Source organism: Nicotiana tabacum, chromosome 13, assembly GCF_000715075.1.
Source record: "Nicotiana tabacum cultivar K326 chromosome 13, ASM71507v2, whole genome shotgun sequence".
Lineage (NCBI taxonomy): Eukaryota > Viridiplantae > Streptophyta > Magnoliopsida > Solanales > Solanaceae > Nicotiana > Nicotiana tabacum.
Window position 1 is genome coordinate 111,567,626 of NC_134092.1, and position 19,598 is coordinate 111,587,223.

The 19,598-nt window shown below is 33.7% G+C and overlaps 1 protein-coding gene across 1 annotated transcript; it reads right to left on the minus strand.

Moving 5' to 3' along the window:
* Window positions 1–276: 276 nt before the first annotated feature.
* LOC107804383 (citrate-binding protein-like) lies at window positions 277–4,096 on the minus strand. The gene is made up of 3 exons (XM_016628271.2): window positions 3,810–4,096; window positions 3,093–3,212; window positions 277–555 (listed from the first exon to the last, which is right to left on the minus strand). The coding sequence occupies exons 1-3, from the start codon at window positions 4,086–4,088 to the stop codon at window positions 277–279; spliced, it is 678 nt and encodes a 225-aa protein (XP_016483757.1). The 5' UTR covers window positions 4,089–4,096.
* Window positions 4,097–19,598: the final 15,502 nt, after the last annotated feature.

Consider the following 19,598-nt stretch of genomic DNA (forward strand, 5'->3'; position numbering starts at 1 on the left):
AATATTAATTAATAATATAATTAATTTGTTATCACAGGTTAAGCTACGCAGATAATATAAGTAAAATATCTTTTACACAACTAGTGTACATATAATTAGCTTAAATCCATTTTGTATTACTGCATTAATTAAAGGTGAAAGAAAACATGCAAAATCAAAGTCTATATCTTTTTTAACTTATTCAAGTTAACCTCATCATAAAGCTAAGAGGATGATTTATTTGCTTAATACATCATATTATAGTTGAACCTAAAAGCTTAAGAAACAAGTTTTATGCTATTTTCTGAAAAGTTTAATCCCTCTCCAACGAGACTCCATACGATCAGACTCATTATCTTGTCCATAAACTCCGAACTTAAAATAATGATGGTCTCCACCTCTTCCAGAAGCTTCATACTTGAGATTTCCATTTATATAAACCTTCAATTTACTTGCACCAACATCATGAATTACATTTAGCCTAAACCATCTGTTGTAAATGTTTGGTTCAATTGTTGTTCTATAGTAAGTGAGGTCCCCATTGTAATCTCTTAGCATTAATGTTAGGATCGGGAACTCGGGTAGTGCGGAATATAGCTAAACAACGATATGATGACAATAACAAAGACAATTGAAGTTGATAACAACGACAATTAAAGTAGATAAAAAAGACACAAATTTAACGTGGTTCGATCAAAGTGACCTACGTCCACAAGCGGAGAGGAGCAATTTACTATAACAATAAGAGTACAAAAAAGAGTACAAAATTAGAGTAAACACTCTAATTAATCCCAAATACCCTAAGAGAATAACCTCACAAGATCACTCCAAAGAAAGGGTTCACACAAGTGCTTCCCAACACTAACTCTCATACAAAACACTCTTAATAAAGGAAGAAAGGAAGAAACAAGAATTGAAGACAAGTCTTGTTGGTGTGTCTAAAATGAACTAATAGCCTTCTCTTTTATAGGCAAAAAAGTCTTGGCCTCTTAGGTGTAAAAGAAGAGATACAACTTGTGCAAATGATGTCCACAACACAATGCAATATTTTGGGGTCCTAAAGAATATTGCCAACAAAGTCTACACTTTGCAAAGATACTTATGCTTATGTGAGATGGACTCCATTTGACAAAATAATGGCCATATTACAAATCTCCACCTTGGCCTAATTTTGGATAATATAGTAAATTTGCTCCACCTTCTCCGTAAAATTTCCAATGGGCATATGTCAAAATTTAATGCCATCAAAATCAGACAAGTTGTCTGATACCGAAACTGTAGTAGGGCCTATAACAGTGGAGCCCAATAAAGTATACAACGAACCAAATCTGTGTGCTTTCATGATCACACGAGCACCTTGAAAAATTTTCAGAACTCCACCTTCACCAGTGAATTTGCACCCAAGGGATTCTAAAGTGCCCAAAGATATGAGATTTTTCTTCAACTCAGGAACATATCTAACATCGGTGAGAGTTCTCCCCACATCATCATGCATTCTGACCCGAATTGTACCTTTGCCAATAACGTTACAAGTAACATTGTTACCCAATTGGACAACTCCACCTGCAACTGAATCATATGTAGAAAACAAGTCCCTTCTATGACACATATAATATGAACAACCGAAATCTAAAATCCACTCATTGTCTAATCTGAAACTAGTTTCAGTTGCTAAAAATATAGTTCCCTCAATCTCATCAGTTGCTACACTAGCTTCGGCGGTGTCAGTAATTTTGTACTCATTTTTTCTTTCCTTAAGCTTTTCTTTATTTTTCAGCTTATAACATTCGGAGATAATGTGACATTTCTTATGATAATAGCGACACTGTAAATTATTGTATCTGGATATGGAGTCGGAGTTGCCCCTAACAAACAAGCCAACTTCCGCTTGAGTTCCACTAGTTTCCCCAGTAATATCACTATCTATCTGTTCCTTTGATTTTAAGATAGATTTAATATCCTTATAAGAGATATCATCCTTTGCATAAAGCATAGTATCTCTTATATGCTTAAAAGATGGGGTAGAGAACAAAGCAGTAACACGGCTTGATCCTCATCTTTAATTTCAGCATCTATATTACTCAAATCCATAAGAATAGAATCAAATGTATCAAGATGAGAGAGAATAGAGGTACCTTCACCCATACGAATTGTATAAAGCTTCTGCTTCAGGTAAAGTCTATTTTCCATCGTCCTTTTCATATATAAGGTTTTCAATTTTTTCCACATGCCTTTAGCTGTGGTTTCTACAGAAACTTTACGTAAAACCTCATTTGAGAGATTTAAAATAATACCTGTTTTTGCTTTTTTGTCTATGATGGCAAACTCCTCATCCGTCATTTTATCCGGCTTCTTCTTATTTCCTTGCAACGCCAAGTCTAAGCCATCCTGAATTAGGATAACTTCCATCTTTAATTGCCACATTCCGAAGTTTGCACTTCGGTCAAATTTCTCAACATAGGTCTTTGTTAGAGTCATTTTGACTATTGAAACTAACCGGGTTAGATCCGGCTCTGATACCAATTTGTTAGGATCGGGAACCCGAATAGTGCGGAATATAGCCAAACAACGGTATAATGACAATAACAAAGACAATTGAAGTTGATAACAACGACAATTAAAGTAGATAAAAAAGACACAAATTTAACGTGGTTCGATCAAAGTGACCTACGTCCACAAGCGGAGAGGAACAATTTACTATAACAATAAGAGTACAAAAGAGAGTACAAAATTAGAGTAAACACTCTAATTAATCCCAAATACCCTAAGAGAATAACCTCACAAGATCACTCCAAAGAAAGGGTTCACACAAGTGCTTCCCAACACTAACTCTCATACAAAACACTCTTAATAAAGGAAGAAAGGAAGAAACAAGAATTGAAGACAAGTCTTGTTGGTGTGTCTAAAATGAACTAATAGCCTTCCTTTTTATAGGCAAAAAAGTCTTGGCCTCTTAGGTGTAAAAGAAGAGATACAACTTGTGCAAATGATGTCCAACACACAATGCAATATTTTGGGGTCCCAAAGAATATTGCCAACAAAGTCTACACTTTGCAAAGATACTTATACTTATGTGAGATGGACTACATTTGACAAAATAATGGCCATATTACAATTAAGGTTGTGGCTGAAGTTGATGCTCCAAATATTTGCATTATTGACACACCAGTTGTACCACTAGGAATATATCCATATGCCTCAAATTGCCACACACCCGATGAATAATCGCGCCCCTAAAATTAATAAATCAATTAATTGTTAAAACATTAGATGAAACATCTCTCTCTTTTTTCGTTTAGCAATGTAGTTGCTTTTGAACATGAAAAAGATATAAGAGTTGCAGTAACTTGACGACCATGTAGAAATAATTTAAGTGGAAAGGGTTAAATCTGCCCCTTGTACTATTCGGAATTGAGCAACTTTATTTTTTTGTTAGACTTTTAATCAAATATTAATTAATCCCGTCATTAGTAACAACAAGGTCTCATTTTTGCCCTAATCTCTTAATAAAGCTCAACTTGAGGGGTAGTTTTGAACCATAGTAAAAAGTTAAGAGATAAAATTGTAGAAGAATTTGGATAGGTGGAGTTCACCCATATAAATGGCAAGGGCAAATATAAGAGATTTTTCAACGACAAGAATATAGACTGGCCAAAAGTAACACTAGGGCAGAAGTAAGCAATTTCGTACAGTATAGAGGCAAACTTGAATATTTTCCCTTATTATGATTAATTTTTTAATAAATATAGATGATTCACGTAACCCCGACTATAGATAACTAGTTTGCAACTTATGATATATAAGTGATTGAATTTTTTTTGTGACTTTACCGTTATACGAATTTCAGTACGAGGTTTTGTTTGGCTAGTGGGAGTATGAGGCTTGTCCGTCTTGAAAACCCACATCTTATGAACTCCATTGATAAAGGAATACCTTTGATTTACAGCCACATCATAAGGCTTTTGAATTTGGAAGTTGCTTTCACTAAGAGTTACGGAAGTGAAACCATCAGTAGGATCAGCTTTGCAACACAGATGGTTTTGGATTACAATTAGTTGAAGAAGAGTGAATAATATCAATGGGAGATGAGGAGAAGAGATCAAAGCCATGTTTTTTGATGAAATACTCAATAGATTTTGGCTGAAACTTGAGTAGCTAGGTGTATTTATAGGGAAATATTTTGAGAAATTTGTAGAAGTCACTCAACATGCGATGGTGACACTTACAATTTGCCTCGTTAAAAAAGAAAAAAGGCAACTCGGTGCACAAGGCATCTCGCGTTTACGCAGGTTCGTGAATTGGCCGCACAGTAAGCTAAGGGTTGTGATGTAGACAGTATATCATAATACAAGTATTAGTGACTGCTTTCACAACTCGAACCCATGATTTATAAGTCCAACGGAGACAATTTTACCGTAGGTAAAAGGTTCTCCTTCTTACAATTAGCATCATTGAGCGTTGAATATGAGTTGGAGGGACTAAGAGCCCGTTTGGACATAAGAATTTTTTTTTTTTTTTTTCAAAAAACTTTCACTTTTCTTCGAAATCAGCGTTTGTTCATAAAATTTTTAATTTTCACTTGAAGATGCATTTTAAAAAATTTCAAAAATTTGAAAAAACTCTAAATGTTTTTCAAAATTTTTACTCAAATCACTCACAAAATTTCAAAAACAACCCAAAATTAAATTCATATCCAAACATAACTCTAAATTCCAAATATCATTTTCGCAAAAAAAATTCCCCCTATTTTGAAATTTTACCTCCAAACGCCACTCATGAGTGTGCTGATTAGTCTTTGCCACTGTGAGATGAACGGCTTCGTACGATTCGTCAAATTGAATAACTCTTAAATGGACGGACGACTTGTATCGAATAAGCCAAATTCAAAGGGCAGCAGCTTTCTGACTCTCTACTGCATATGCAAAACGACGGCGCAAAGGGCCAAATATATCATGTACTTTCGAAAATATTTTAAAAATATCTCTCGCTATACTATTGGGTTATATATACCTTTCCTGTCATAATTTGGAACAAATATACCTTTATTTTAGATGTAGTGCCACGTATCAGCACCAGATGAAAACGACCCATTTCTTTTTTTTACCCGATCCGTTTTAAAAAACCCACCACCCGACCCGTTTTAAAATTCAGTTTTTTTAAAGCATATATTTTGTAAAAACTGAAATTTTATTTTGTAAAAACTGGAAAAAAAAAATTGCAAAATATATATATTTTTAAGTATTTTCAGTTTTTTTTAAAGTATTATTTTTGTAAAAACTGAAAAAAATATATATTTTTTAAAAATGCTTTAAAAACTGAAAAATATATATTCTGTAAAAACTGGAAAAAAAAAAAATATATATATATATATATATATATATATATATATATATATATATATATTCAGTTTTTTCAGTTTTTTAAAGTATTGTTTTTGTAAAAATTGAATAAAAAAAATTACAAAATATTTTTATTTTTTAAAAACTAATGCATATGTAGTCCACTGCTTTAGGAGAGTATCTTTTTTTTCAGTTTTTAAAAAAAATATTTTTTTTTTCAGTTTTTACAAAAATATACTTTAAAAAAAATTAAAAAGAGTTAAAAATATATATTTTGCAAATTCCTTTTTTTTTCTTCAAGTTTTTACAGAATATATATTTTTCAGTTTTTAAAATATTTTTTTTTAAAAAAAATCAGTTTTTACAAAAAAATACTTTAAAAAAACTGAAAACACTTATAAATATATATTTTGCAAAATTTTTTTTTTCATTTTTTACAAAAAAAAAAAATTCAGTTTTTACAAAATATATACTTTAAGAAAACTGAATTTTAAAACGGGTCGGGTGGTGAGTTTTTTAAAACGGATCGGGTAAAAAAAAGAAATAGGTTGTTTTCATCTGGTGCTGACACGTGGCACTCCATCCAAAATAAGGGTATATTTGTTCAAAAGTATGACGGAAAGGGTATATATAGCCTAATAGTATAACAAGGGATATTTTTAGACCATTTTCGAAAGTACAGGGGTATATTTGGCCCTTTGCCGTATGCAAAATTTTACCTAAATACTTATTTTAATGAGTTTGAATTTAGGACTATTTTAATTTTAAAACTCCCGCCTTGTCTCGCCACACGTGCATAATAATGTTCTCACCTTGTCTCGCCACATGCGCAACCTATATATATATATATATATATATATATATATATATATATATATATATATATACTAGATGTTTGATGCCCGTGGACCACGGGCCCAACAATTTGAGGTAGACTATTTGTATTATATATTCTTACCTGCAAATACACAGAATAAATACCATTTTGTAAATTCAATTATGTAGTTTGGAGCAAATATGAAAGAATAAATTTGTTTTGAATAGCTAGCACAAATAAACTGCTTTATTAACTTTGATACGAACAATGAGAGCAAAAAGGAAGGAAAACAACCTTTTATCCTTGCAGAAGGAAGGAAAATAACCTTTTAATACCAAATCATCTCGCACTTATTGATATTATATTTGTGTTATTTCTAGTTTCAACCCAAATGTTACCTGAACCACACACTTCCTCATAAGCACTGGGGAACTCGAACGACTCCTGAAGGTAAGAAAGATTATGCATCCATGCTAGAATATTCACCATGTTTGATCTGAAAAATTCTGGGATATGCCTAATATGTAATTAAGGTTTCATAGTGTGATCAAATCTTCCAAAGCCTTCATTAATTTGTGAAAAGAAATAAGAAAAATGTTCAACCATATTTTTAAAAATCCTACTTCTGCATGTACAAAAACAAAAACCATTTTTAACCAATGCTTATGAACTCCAATTTTTACCTCATGCTTACTTTTAATGCATGAGCTCCACTTTCAACCATTACTTACTTTTAACGCATGCTTATTTTTAATGCATGGGCTTCTAGTTTTAATCTTACTCACTTTTAACGTAGGGCTCCACTTTTAATCCTGCTCACTTTTAATGCGGGGCTCCAATATTTTTAACTCGTGCTCACTTTTAATGCATGAGACTCCAATTTTCAACTCATACATATTTTCAATCATGGCAAGCAGCAGTGATGAAGATTATGTGAAGAAGGAGGATTAAACTTTGTCAAGAAAATTCAAGCCAAATAGGAGAATTGTTAGAAATTTGTCCTGAGTTTCTTACCTTATTTGGATTAATTTTTTTACTTGAAGGAATGGTAGAATATTAACCATAATTGTTTTATTTTCCTAAAAGTAAAATATATATTATCTTCCATATTTGACGGATGCCTTTCTTGTAGGAAAAGGTTGTGGACCCCTATAAATTAAGGATTCCTCATTCACGAAAAAATACAACAAAAAATAGCATCCACAATGTAGTCCTTATGAGAGTTTTGTTTAGGGAGAAAATTTATTATCGCATAATTATTTTTTCCTTTTTATATTAGTAAATCATATATATGTCAATTGACCAAACCATATTGTAATATTATGCCTCTTTTAATATACTTCTAGTATCGTCTGATTTATTGTCACCAAGGTTTGCTTTGTTTGCTTTCACATGCCGCCTTGTTATTTTTTATCCCAATAATATTTTGAGGAAATAACACTAAATGCCTATCACTCCCAAAATATTTACCCGGATTTTCCCATTTGGAAATTAATTATAACTCCTACCTAGGCAATCTAAACTTATTATCCGTAAATTTACTTGCCTTTTTCATTTTAATTTGCTTTACGCCTTTACCCAGCGTGAGGGGCAAACTGAAAATGCAAATCTTTTTTTTCATTCTGTTTTATTCTATTACTTGAATTCCAAGACTTCTGACTTCTGCAAAACATTAATCTGCCATTGGAGGACCTTGAAGCTTGAAACTCATAAATTGGGTTTGTTGAATTTGTGGTTATTTTGATCTGATTATGACCGGGTATGTTCGAAATGTTAATTAGAGGATGTGACTATATTCCGAGTCAATTTGGTGGAGATTTTAAAGTAAATTTTTAAATTTTAGGTTGAAATTGAGTTGAACTAGCAAAGAAGACATATTTGTATTGTATACCAAAATGGTATATTGTATATTATATTGGTAATCAATAATTAATTATAGATTATATAATTAACTACAATAGTATACTACTAATTATTTTTGAAAGGAATGAACCAATCCTCTATATACCAAAATAATATATTATAAACCATTTTGATTAATTCAATAGTGTATAATTTATTGCGTTGAACTAGCGAAGAAGAATTTCTACTGTATACCAAAATGATATACTATATACCATTTTGGTATACAATTCATTCCAATGATATACTATTATAGTATACTATATAATGTAACGGTATACTCTTACAATTAGGTCCTTTTAGAATTTTTTGAAATTTTTATTGACAACTGATATTATTTCAGTTTAATAATTGAATTAAAAAAATCTTTTTTAAACTCTTTGCGTACAATTTTATACCATGCTGATATAGCTATATACTATACTAGTATCATATGTTAGTTGGAATATTTTTTGATTGTATTAGCTACATTTAATTGGTACACTATTTGATTTTACTCTAGTAATAGTAGAATAGAATAGTATCTTGAATTTTTTTAATTTTCCTTTATGCATGTGTATTATGTAATCATTTTGATTTTTTCTTTATGCGTTTGTTTTATATAATAGTATTATAGTACAATATCTTGAAATACATTATTATATTAATATGTGGTACACTATTTTTTTATTTTCTCTTTATGCATGTGTATTATGTAATTGTAGTATAGTCATATATAATTGCCTGAAATTAATTAGTAGAACTGCATACCCTATTGGTATAATTATATGTCATATTGGTATCATATGGTAGTTGGAATATTTTTTGATTGTTTTAGTTGTATTTTTAAGTGAATTCCATTCTGAAATAATTTATATGATCATGTTTTGTTGTATTGGATTTTCTTGTACCCGTGGATATAGATTTTGTATATTATGTAAGAGTTTTTATAGTTATATGCAGTTGTTGGAACGATTCCGTACGACTATATACCCTATTAGTATAGCTATATGCTATATTGGTATCATATGATAGTTGAATCATTTTTTGGTTGTATTAGTAGCATTTAATTGGTACACTATTTAATTTTCTTTTAATAATAGTAATATAGTGCATTATCTTGAAATACTTTATTATATTAATATGTGGTACACTATTTTTTTATTTTTCTCTTTATGCATGTGTGTTATGTAATAGTAGTATAGGCATATAATTGTCGGAAATTAACAAGTAAAATTATATACAATGTTGGTATGGTTATATGCCATATTGGTATCATATGGTAGTTTGAACATTTTTTTGGTTGTTTTAGCTATATTTTTAAGTGAATTCTATTCTGAAATTATTTATATGAACATGATTTACAGTGCTGAAATTTTTTGTGTCGATGGACACAGATTATGTGTATTATGTAATAGTTTTTATAATTATAGGCAATTGTTGGAACGACCTCATATAACTATATACCATGTTAGTATACAGAATGAGCAAGTTGTTTTGCGAATATTTAGCTTGCAATGCGAGCATATAATGTTCTCATACTTTTATTGCATCCTTTAATGATTTGGTACAGTAGTATAGTCGCAGATAGTTGTAGCAATATTCTAGAGAAATCATATACTATTTTGGTATACATGTATACTATATTGGTATCATATGGTACTACAAGTCTATTTTGCTATTTATACTTTTATTGTATTTTTCAATATTTTATTATCATTTCTATTCTAACTAGTATATATAGAGATTTGGTGACCGCAAATTATGTTTTCTTACTCCATAACTGGTTGTGTTATTGCTAATGGTAGAGTGTGTACTGACATTTATAGGGAAGGAGATCAAGGTTTGCATGGCAATCACGTGTGATTCTTAGAATCTGATTATGTAATTTATGGTGCTCAGCAGCAGTCAGTGTGATATTCAGTGAATTAGATCAAGTGACAACTGATATTATTTCAGTTTAATAATTGAATTAAAAAAATAAATAAAAAAGACAAAAGGTATATTGTACTAGTTATATTTTAAAAAAAAGGTGAATAAATATTTACTATATCAGTTATTTTTTCTTATTGTATAAAAACAAGAATAATAAAAAATAGTGAAAACATTAGAAGAAATTAGATTATGAAGAGAAAAAGAATATATAAAAAAGAAGTTAAATGAAATTAAAAAAGGAACAAAAAATAAAGGAAATAAAAGAGAAAAGGAGTTAAATGGAATTAGAAAAGAAAAAAGAAATAAAGAAAAAAAAAAGAAGGAATCAAAATTGAGTGTGAAATAAGTTATGGTAAAAATAACAATAATACGATTTGGGCAAAAATAAATGAATAGAAAAAGAGAAAAAAGAAAAAAATAAGAAGTAAACGAGAAAAAAGAAAAGGAGAAAAGAAAGAAAAAAAGAAAAAAAGGAAAGAAGCATAGAAATAAAAAAGAATTGGAGAAAAAAGAGAAAAATTCCCAAAACAATTACTATGGGTAGGAAATGTAATTAGTTTGATGGATAAAAAAATAAATGGGTAGGTAAAGGTAAATAATTTTATTTTTGTGGGTAACTATGTCATTCACTCTAATTTTTTCGGTTGCCATGATTTTTTATTATTAAAAAGAAAATTTAACAAAAAGCACGTCTACGGTACCATATTCTTTCCCTTCCTCCCATTTCCGTCTAAGATCTTTTTTCTCCCCAAAAGAGCTAATTCAAAGCAAAAAACTTTATATGGTATACCATAGTAATACAAGTTTCATAATAGAAATTCAAATTGTTAATTCTCATAGCAGCCCACATGACTGGCTTTCCAATTATTGAATTCGCACCGCACTATTAATTCTTGAATGTGATAGTCTAGTCAAGCTTCATTTGAAATCTTCTAGTACTACTTATTATCTCTTCGTATACATTAGACAATATTTGCTTGAAACTAAAATTAAGACTATAAATGTTGAAGATGATAAAGAATATTTGAAAGTGAAATTATATTTGGAAATGGAATTTCATTTGGAAAAAGAGTTAAGATTTGTGAGTGAAAACTAATGTGCACTTAAATGCTCCTCAGATCAGTATTTTAATATTTCGCCACTATTTTTAATATTGAAATTCAACATTTATAAATACTAAAAGCTAAATTAAAATTTGCAAATACTAAAGCTTCGTATTTAATAATACTAAACTTCAGTATTGAGACATTCTTATGGTAAAATAGCACGGACTAACTAGTTTTCGGACTGGTTATTCAAAAATAACCAGCGTTTGCAAAGTCATTAAAAAATAACCACTATTTTGCTGCAACACGGAAAGTTTCAGCATAATATACTAGAGATCGGTGCATTTATATATGAACTTCCAGCATATTATGCTGGAACTCCAACACGCGGAAAGTTCCAGCATAATATACTGGAGATTGGAGCACCTACGTATGAACATCTAGCATATTATGCTTGAACTCCAGCACACGGAAAGTTCCAGCATAATATACCGGAGATTGGAGCACCTATGTATGAACTTCTAGCATATTATGATGGAACTCCAGCGCACGAAAAGTTCCAGCATAATATACTGGAGATTAGAGTACCTGTGTATGAACTTCCAGCATATTATGTTGGAATTCCACACATTATGAAAAAGTTCACATGTAAAAAATTAGAACTTCAGCATATTATGCTCCAGATTTTGAATAGTATTTTTGTTCAGATTTATCTTTACATAAAAAATGACTAAATTTTAATTATTTTTGAAACTGTGGCTATTGTTAAATTTCACCCATTCTTATGGCCAATACGGGGTCTAAGATCAATTACCTTTAGTGTTAGATCGGAAATAGAAAGTAATGACCCGGTACAGTACTTTCAAAGTCATTTTCCTATTTTAAATTTTGATATAGATTATAGACCATTAATTCAAAGTCAATTCTCGCATAGTGACGGCATTCATTTTCTTTATCTAATTGCGGTTCTTGAATATTCATCATTTTGTTATTCTTTCTTTGTTTGATTTGTTGAATCATATCATATGATTGAGTTTAGAGCGCAGGCATAGCATATATTATTTTCATATTTGTGGTGCTTTTTCAAATATGAAACTTTTATTATTAGATATTCAGTTTAAGCTTGAGATTTTTACTATGGTTTATTAATTTACTGGTATGAAAAGAAAAATTTATACTATTAAGATTATCATGGTCACAGCTTTGTTCATTTTATAATGGTCCATGGGCTAGAGCTTGGGCCTAGTAAATTAGCATAGCCCTGGGATCAATGCAGAGCTAGCCCATTGACAGGCCTTGTTGGATCTTATTTATTATGTTTGCATGTATGGCAAAAATCCTACTTAAATTTTTTTGTTACTTATGCTAATTGTAAACAATAAAATTTGCGTCAAGAAAATAAAACCGATACCGAAAAATATCATAACAATCGTAGTATTTGATTTTAAATAATTTGAGTATACAATCTCTATGAATCCTCTGATTCTTCTTTCCAATAGTAAATAAATTCAAGGGCCTTTGAGCTTGATCTTGAATCTATATTTGTTTTCACGAACGATGATCTTGAATTCAACTAGCACGGACTTTGATTTGAACTCGTACTCCTTGAATCTTGACTTGTTCTTGAGCTTGAACTTGATTGCTTGAAGCTTGAAACTTGTAGAGAAATTTGCAGTGTTTGATCCACGAGCTCTCTCTTGCTTCTTGTTATAACTTCTGGTATTTTTTCTGAGTTACGAAGACCCCTATTTATAGTTGTGGGAGGGAAGAGTTATGATAAGAACAAACTCTTTCTGACCAATCAAATCGAAGTGTGACAAGGTCGCATTTGATTGGCCAGAACATGTCAATTGCACACGTGACACGATTTCATTAGCCTTTTAATGTGATTTGGCATGCCTTGTCATTTTGACACATGGCATGATCCCATTGGCTCTTATGTTTGACTTGGCGTGCCACGTCATTTGACACGTGGCACTGAGCCTCTAGGAAGTTGTCATCATGGGCCTAATGAAGTGGGCTCATCATTCGTAACCCAATGGATTAAGACTTATTTATTTAATCTATACATATTGGACTTATATAATTAATTCAATTATATTAGCCCATAATATTTATTCGAACTAATATATTTAACATATATTCCAAATATTTTTATTTAATTTAAATTCAATAAAATTTAAATGCTTACAAATGCTCCTGCTTCAAGACTTGTCTGGGATATAAAATCATTATGACTATGCTTGAAGTATCATAAATACGTCAAATTTTGTGTTTGAACTTCCAGAAAGACGTAGCTCATGCAATCCATTTTTAACGCATGGCTAGTACTTGAAATGTTCGTTTGCGATACTTTTGTATCAAAACATATTTGATTACAAATATGGATGATTGACGTCACCCTTGGCAGGAGAATTTGAACTTTGCCAAAAATTCTTCCTTTTGCTTTATTAGAAAATTATTTCTTTCCAGTTCCAATAATTAAATTTGAGTATGTGTCATGCATCTTGTTATTGCACATATTTTGATTTTAGCTCTAGCATTGCCACAAATTTACTCTTATTTAATTGATGAAGAAGCTCCCATCCATATGCCATGTAGGATTTCCCTTTCTTCATACCTTAATATTTGCCTTAAGGCAAACTCTTTGCCTTTGGAAAAGAGTTCTACCGCCTACCACTAAGCCAACTCCTAGTAGGAGACTAATCGTGACAATTAGAAGGCGGCAAAAGCTTTCCCACACCGAATCACGTATTATTAACATCTCCTCCCAAAAATCTATATAAACCCCTATGCTCGTATTTGTTGAGCATCAATTCATAGTATTTGCAAGCCATATTGAGTCTAGTTTTGTGGACTCGGAAGCATTGACGCGAAGGTAATTTCTTCTTCGTTTCTTGTGCTTTTCTTCCTTTGTTGCTTTTTTTTTTTAATTTTTTTTTTGTAGGTCAAACAAGAAGTATATGTTCTTGTTTAACGAGATAATCCATGCATGAAGAAAATAATTTTAGGGTACTCATCACGACCGGAATATTGGAGAGATTACTCTCATGGCCCAATTATTAGGGAGATTACTCTCAATGTGGCTCGACTATCGGAGAGATTACTCTCAATGTGGCTTGACTATCGGAGAGATTACTCTCAATGTGCCCCGGCTATCGGAGAGATTACTCTCAGTGTACCCCGACTATCGGAGAGATTACTCTCAATGTGCCCCGACTATCGGAGAGATTACTCTCAGTGTGCCCCGACTATCGGAGAGATTACTCTCAATGCACCTCGACTATCGGAGAGATTACTCTCAATGTGTCTCGACTATCGGAGAGATTACTCTCAATGTGCCCCGACTATCGGAGAGATTACTCTCAAGAGACTTACACGTCACTGTAAGATTGGAAAATATAGTTTCCTTTGAAGGACAACCCCACGAAGAGGCCAACTTAAGGTGCAAAGGACTTATATGTCTACCTTAAAATTGGAAAGTTATAGTTTCCTTTTAAGAAAAACCCACGGAGAGGCCAACTTAATGTGCAAAGGGACTTATATGTACACCTTAAGATTGGAAAATTATAGTTTCCTTTTAAGGACAAACCCATGAAGAGGCCAACTTAAGGTGCAAAGGGACTTATATGTCCATCTTAAGATTGGAAAGTTATAGTTTTCTTTTAAAGACAAACCCACAAAGAGGTCAACTTAAGGTGCAAAGGGACTTATATGTCCACCTTAAGATTGGAAAATTATAAAGCTTCAACTCGAAAACTTCGTGGACTTGACGACATTGACTTGAATATTTGGAAACTTTGAAGATTTGGCAGACTTCAACTTGAAGAGTGGCGAACGTGAAGACTTCAACTTGAAGACCGACAGACTTGAGGATTTCAACTTGGAGACTTCAACTTGAAGACCGACAAACTTGAAGACTTTAACTTGGAGACTTGGAGAGTTTAAACATTTCAACTTGAAGAGCAGTAAACTTGAAGACCGGAGGACTTAAAGATTTGGTGAACATGAAGACATAGTAAATCCCTGAACTTCAGTGCAAATACTTGGTAGCCTCTTAAAAGACTATAATCGCCCTATTGAAGACACTGGTTTATCATGAAGGCTTGCCCCCTCTAAGTCATATGAGATCCAAAGTTCAAAAGAAGAATAAAATTTCAGCCTCATTTTCAAGTGTTGTTTGAATGAATTACTTCCATCATACTTCGTTTGGACAACGACTAGGGCAATATGTATCTTTTGAACTTATGTGACTGAACTCAGAATGAAACTCTAAGTTGCCTACGTACCTCAGTGAAGAGGATCAAGTCATATTGTAGTTCAGAATGGGTGATTTTTTTTTCTTTTTTTTTATTATTGTTTTTATGTCCTAACTTTTGCCTAGGCCGCCTCTTTCGAGGTTTTCAACCTAGCGGACTCTTTTTTTTTGGTGGTGGGCCGTACATAGTTTTGACTCATGCATGCCAGGAGTGTAGGAACATACAGTTTAGGCTCATGCGTCAAGGAGCGTTGCATCTTCAAGGATAATACTTCTTCAAAAACTTGCCATTGATAGGGTCGATTCTCATGCCATCGGCATCAACTAGCTTATAAGCCCCACTTGAATAAGCTTCTTGTACGACATATGGCCCATCCCATTTTGAAGTGAACTTCCCTACAGGTTTATGGGAAGTTATTATGGGTCTTCATCAGGCAAGGACTTGATCCCATACTTGAAAGGATCTCGAGCGAACTCTTTTATTGAAGGCGCGAGACAATCGGGCTTGATAACATTCAAGACTCTATTGAACTTCCAATCTCTTCTCACCAAGAGCCTCCAAATCTGCTAATCGAAGTCAAGCATTTTCTTTATCAATAATCCATTCTTGAATAGCCAGTCGTAATAAAGGTATTTGCCGTTTAAGTGGCAAGACGGCTTCAACTCCATAATCGAGTGCATAATGGGCCGCTTGTGTTGGCGTGCAGTGAGTTGTCCTATATGCCCACAAAGCTTCCTCCATACGGTCATGCGAATCTCGTTTGGATTTGGACACGACTTTCTTTAACAAGTTGCATAGAGTCATGTTGAATGCCTCGGCTAGACCATTGGCGGCAGCATTGTACATAGAAGAGTTACGTTGCTTGAAGACAAAGAGTTCACAAATCTTGTTCATCAACCTATTATCGAACGACTTGCCATTATCCATTATTATGTAAAGAGGAATGCCAAAGCGATAGATAATGTTTACTCGGATGAAAGTTGCAATATTTTCCTTCTTTACTTCCTTAAGAGCAACAGTTTCAGCCCATTTTGAGAAGTAGTCAGTTGTAGCCAAGTTGTATAGGTGCCCACCAAAGGACTTTGGCAGTGGTCCAACAACATCCAATCCCCAAGCTTCAAATGACCATGATTCAACAGTCGGGTGCAACACTTCAGGAGGTTGATGAATAAAATTCGCATGGAATTGACAAGCCTTGAATCTTCGAGCGTAGTCCAAGCAATGTTTTACCATCATTGGCCAATAATATCCTATCCTTTTTATATGGAAGTGAAGCTTTGGTCCATATTGGTGTGACCCACATACCCCAGAATGTGCCTCTTGCAAAGCTTGGAGTGCTTCTTCTTCCCCCTAAGCATCACAAGAGTACTCCCTCGAATGGCCTTCTATATAGAGTATCTTTGTAGTAAAGGAAACGAGGTGCACGCCGACGAATTTCAGTCCTTCTCCTAAGATTTTCTGGAAGTATCCCATAGCTTAAGTAGTTAATAATGGGTTGTCGTCATTCCTTTTTCTTAGCTTTATAAACAGCGACAAGATGCTTGAGTTCATTTCCTTCACCTTCAACCTCATTTGGCGGCGGTACTACCCATTTTTGGCAGACAGTAACTTGCGCTTTATCAGGCAGGGTTAACGATGAAGCTACGGCAGCTAAAGCATCAACCTTCTTATTTTCTTTCCTTGGAACATGCTGAAGTGAATAGTCACATCACCAAGCCACCCCATTAATTTTTTAGCGTAATCATGATATGGGCGTAGTTCAGGATTCTTGACCTCGTAACTACCTAGAAGTTGATTGACCACTAACTGAGAGTCACCAAAGACTTGCAATTGCAACCGCTTTATTTCGACAACCATTTCAAGCCCAAGTATTAGTGCTTGATACTCAGGAACGTTGTTAGAGCAGAGTTGCGTCAACATAAAAGAGTAGGGCAGAACTTCACCTTGAGAAGTGACAAATACTACACCAGCACCAGCTCTTCCGCGATGTATAGCACCATCAAAGTACATCTTCCATGGAGGTTGAACTTCAATGAACATTGTGTCCTTATCAGGCAGTTCATCAGTTAGCTTCCAATCATCATGTATAGGGTGATCTGCCAAGAAGTCTGCTAATGCTTGTCCTTTTACAGCCTTTTGAGGGATGTACAAAATCTTAAATTGTTAAAATTGGAGATACCATCTCGCTAGTCGATCACTAAGAACAGGTTTTGACATCACGAACTTGATGGGATTTGATTTAGAAACAAGACAAACAATATGAGCTTGAAAGTAGTGCTTCAACTTTTGAATTGAGAAGACTAGCGCTAAACACAACTTTTAATTGGCGAATAATTCAGCTCGTTTAGTGTCATCATCCTGCTCAAGTAGTAAAGAGAGTTTTATTTTCCCTCACTATTTTCTTGGGCAAACAGCACTCCAACATACCTTTCTTGTGCTAAAATATATAGTATCAACGACTTTCCAAGTATATGGGCTGCTAAAACCGTAGGCTTCATCAAGTAGGATTTAATGCTCTCAATGGCATTGCTACACGCTTGGTCCCATTTGAAAAGGACACCTTTCTTCATAAGGCGACTGAATGGTTGGCACCTCCCAGCTATGTTTGAGATGAATCTCCTAAGGTACGCTAACTTTCCTTGCAGACTTTTAAATTCGTGAATTTCCCGAGGCTCAGGCATTTTCAAGATTGCATCTACTTTGGCTTGATCAATTTAGATCCCTCTATGTTGGACAATGAAACCAAGGAACTTTCCAGAAGTAACTCCAAAGGCATATTTCAATGGATTCATCCTAAGTTGGTACCTCCGGAGCAACCCGAACATCATTCTCAAGTCTTTCAAGTGGTCGCTCTTCTCTTTTGATTTTACCACCAAGTCGTCAACATAACATTCAACATTCTTGTGGAGAAAATCATCAAAAATATTCTGCATAACCCTTTGGTAAGTAGCACTAGCGTTTTTCAAGCCAAAAGGCATTACCTTGTAGCAATAAATGCCCTTGGTGGAATGCAGTAAGCTCTTCATCTTTTGGCGCCATGCGAATTTGGTTATAGCCCGATGAACCGTCCATAAATAATATTGCCTCGTACCCAGTAGTAGCATTAATCATCAGCTCTGGAATAGGAAGCGAGAATTAATCTTTCGGGCACGCATTGTTGAGATCCCTGAAGTCAACGCATGCTCGAATCTGGCCATTTTTCTTCCTTACAGGGACAATACTTGAAACCCATGTTGGGTATTTAACTTCACGAATAAAGCCAGCTTCGAAGAGTCTGTTAACTTCAGTTTCAATCAAGGGAACCAAGTCCGGCCTAAAGCGCCTTTGGGCTTGTTTAACAGGGCGGGCACCATTCTTGACGGCAAGGTGATGAAATGCTACTTTCGGGTCCAAGCCAGGTATATCTTTGTAGCTCCAAGCAAATACATCCATGAACTCCTTGAGTAACTCAATATAAGTGTTTTCTTCATCCACTCCTAGTAAAGCACATAGGTAGGTAGGTCTTGGTTCTTCATCGGTGCCAAGGTTAACTTCTTTTAAGGCATCAACTGTAGTCTTCACTCCTTCTTCAAGTTCAGGTGGAGCATCTTTCGCATCTTCATCTTCTTGAGAGTCCCCATCGTTAAAGGATATATGATAGCACGGTGAAACATCTTCCAATTATGCATTATTCTCCATTGAAGATGGAACATCATTATAGCCTTGTACAGTAACATGATACGAAGAACCCACACTTTCTTCATCTTCGTCACGTTCCTTAGTGTAGACAATAGTATATGGCTTTACCTTCAGTACTTCTTTGCATAAAACCACAAGTTTTGTTTGTCGCCTTATTCTAGAAGAAACTAATTTTTGAAAATTCTTAGAGATCTTCTGGATTTTGGGTGAAGCAGGTGTTCTTATGCTTTGAAAATTTCTCTCGAACTTGTTCCCCTTCTTTAATGGACCCAATCTCTCAAACACGGAAGTCCTCACAGTTGATTTTCCAAGTCGATCAAAGACAGAAGGCTTGTTAGAAGTGGCAGATTCATCTTCTACAGTGATATAATTGTTGCTCGCCCTTCTTATGGAGATGCACACTGGTGACAGTTGCTTGTATCCCAAACCTTCACGTGGTTGCCTTGTCGCATCTTCTTATAGGAGCTTCCCTAACTTTGACAGCTCATTGGGATTGTATCCAGCTTTTGCAAATAGCCTATAGGCATTAGGATCAAAAACTTCACCTGTTCGCTTTGTAGGGAGTTCCAAATTCTGCAAACGATTTTGGGCTACAAACCCTGTAAGTGGCTTTGAGGACAACTTTACTGCCTCAATTCGTTTTACCGGAAGAGTTAACTCATAT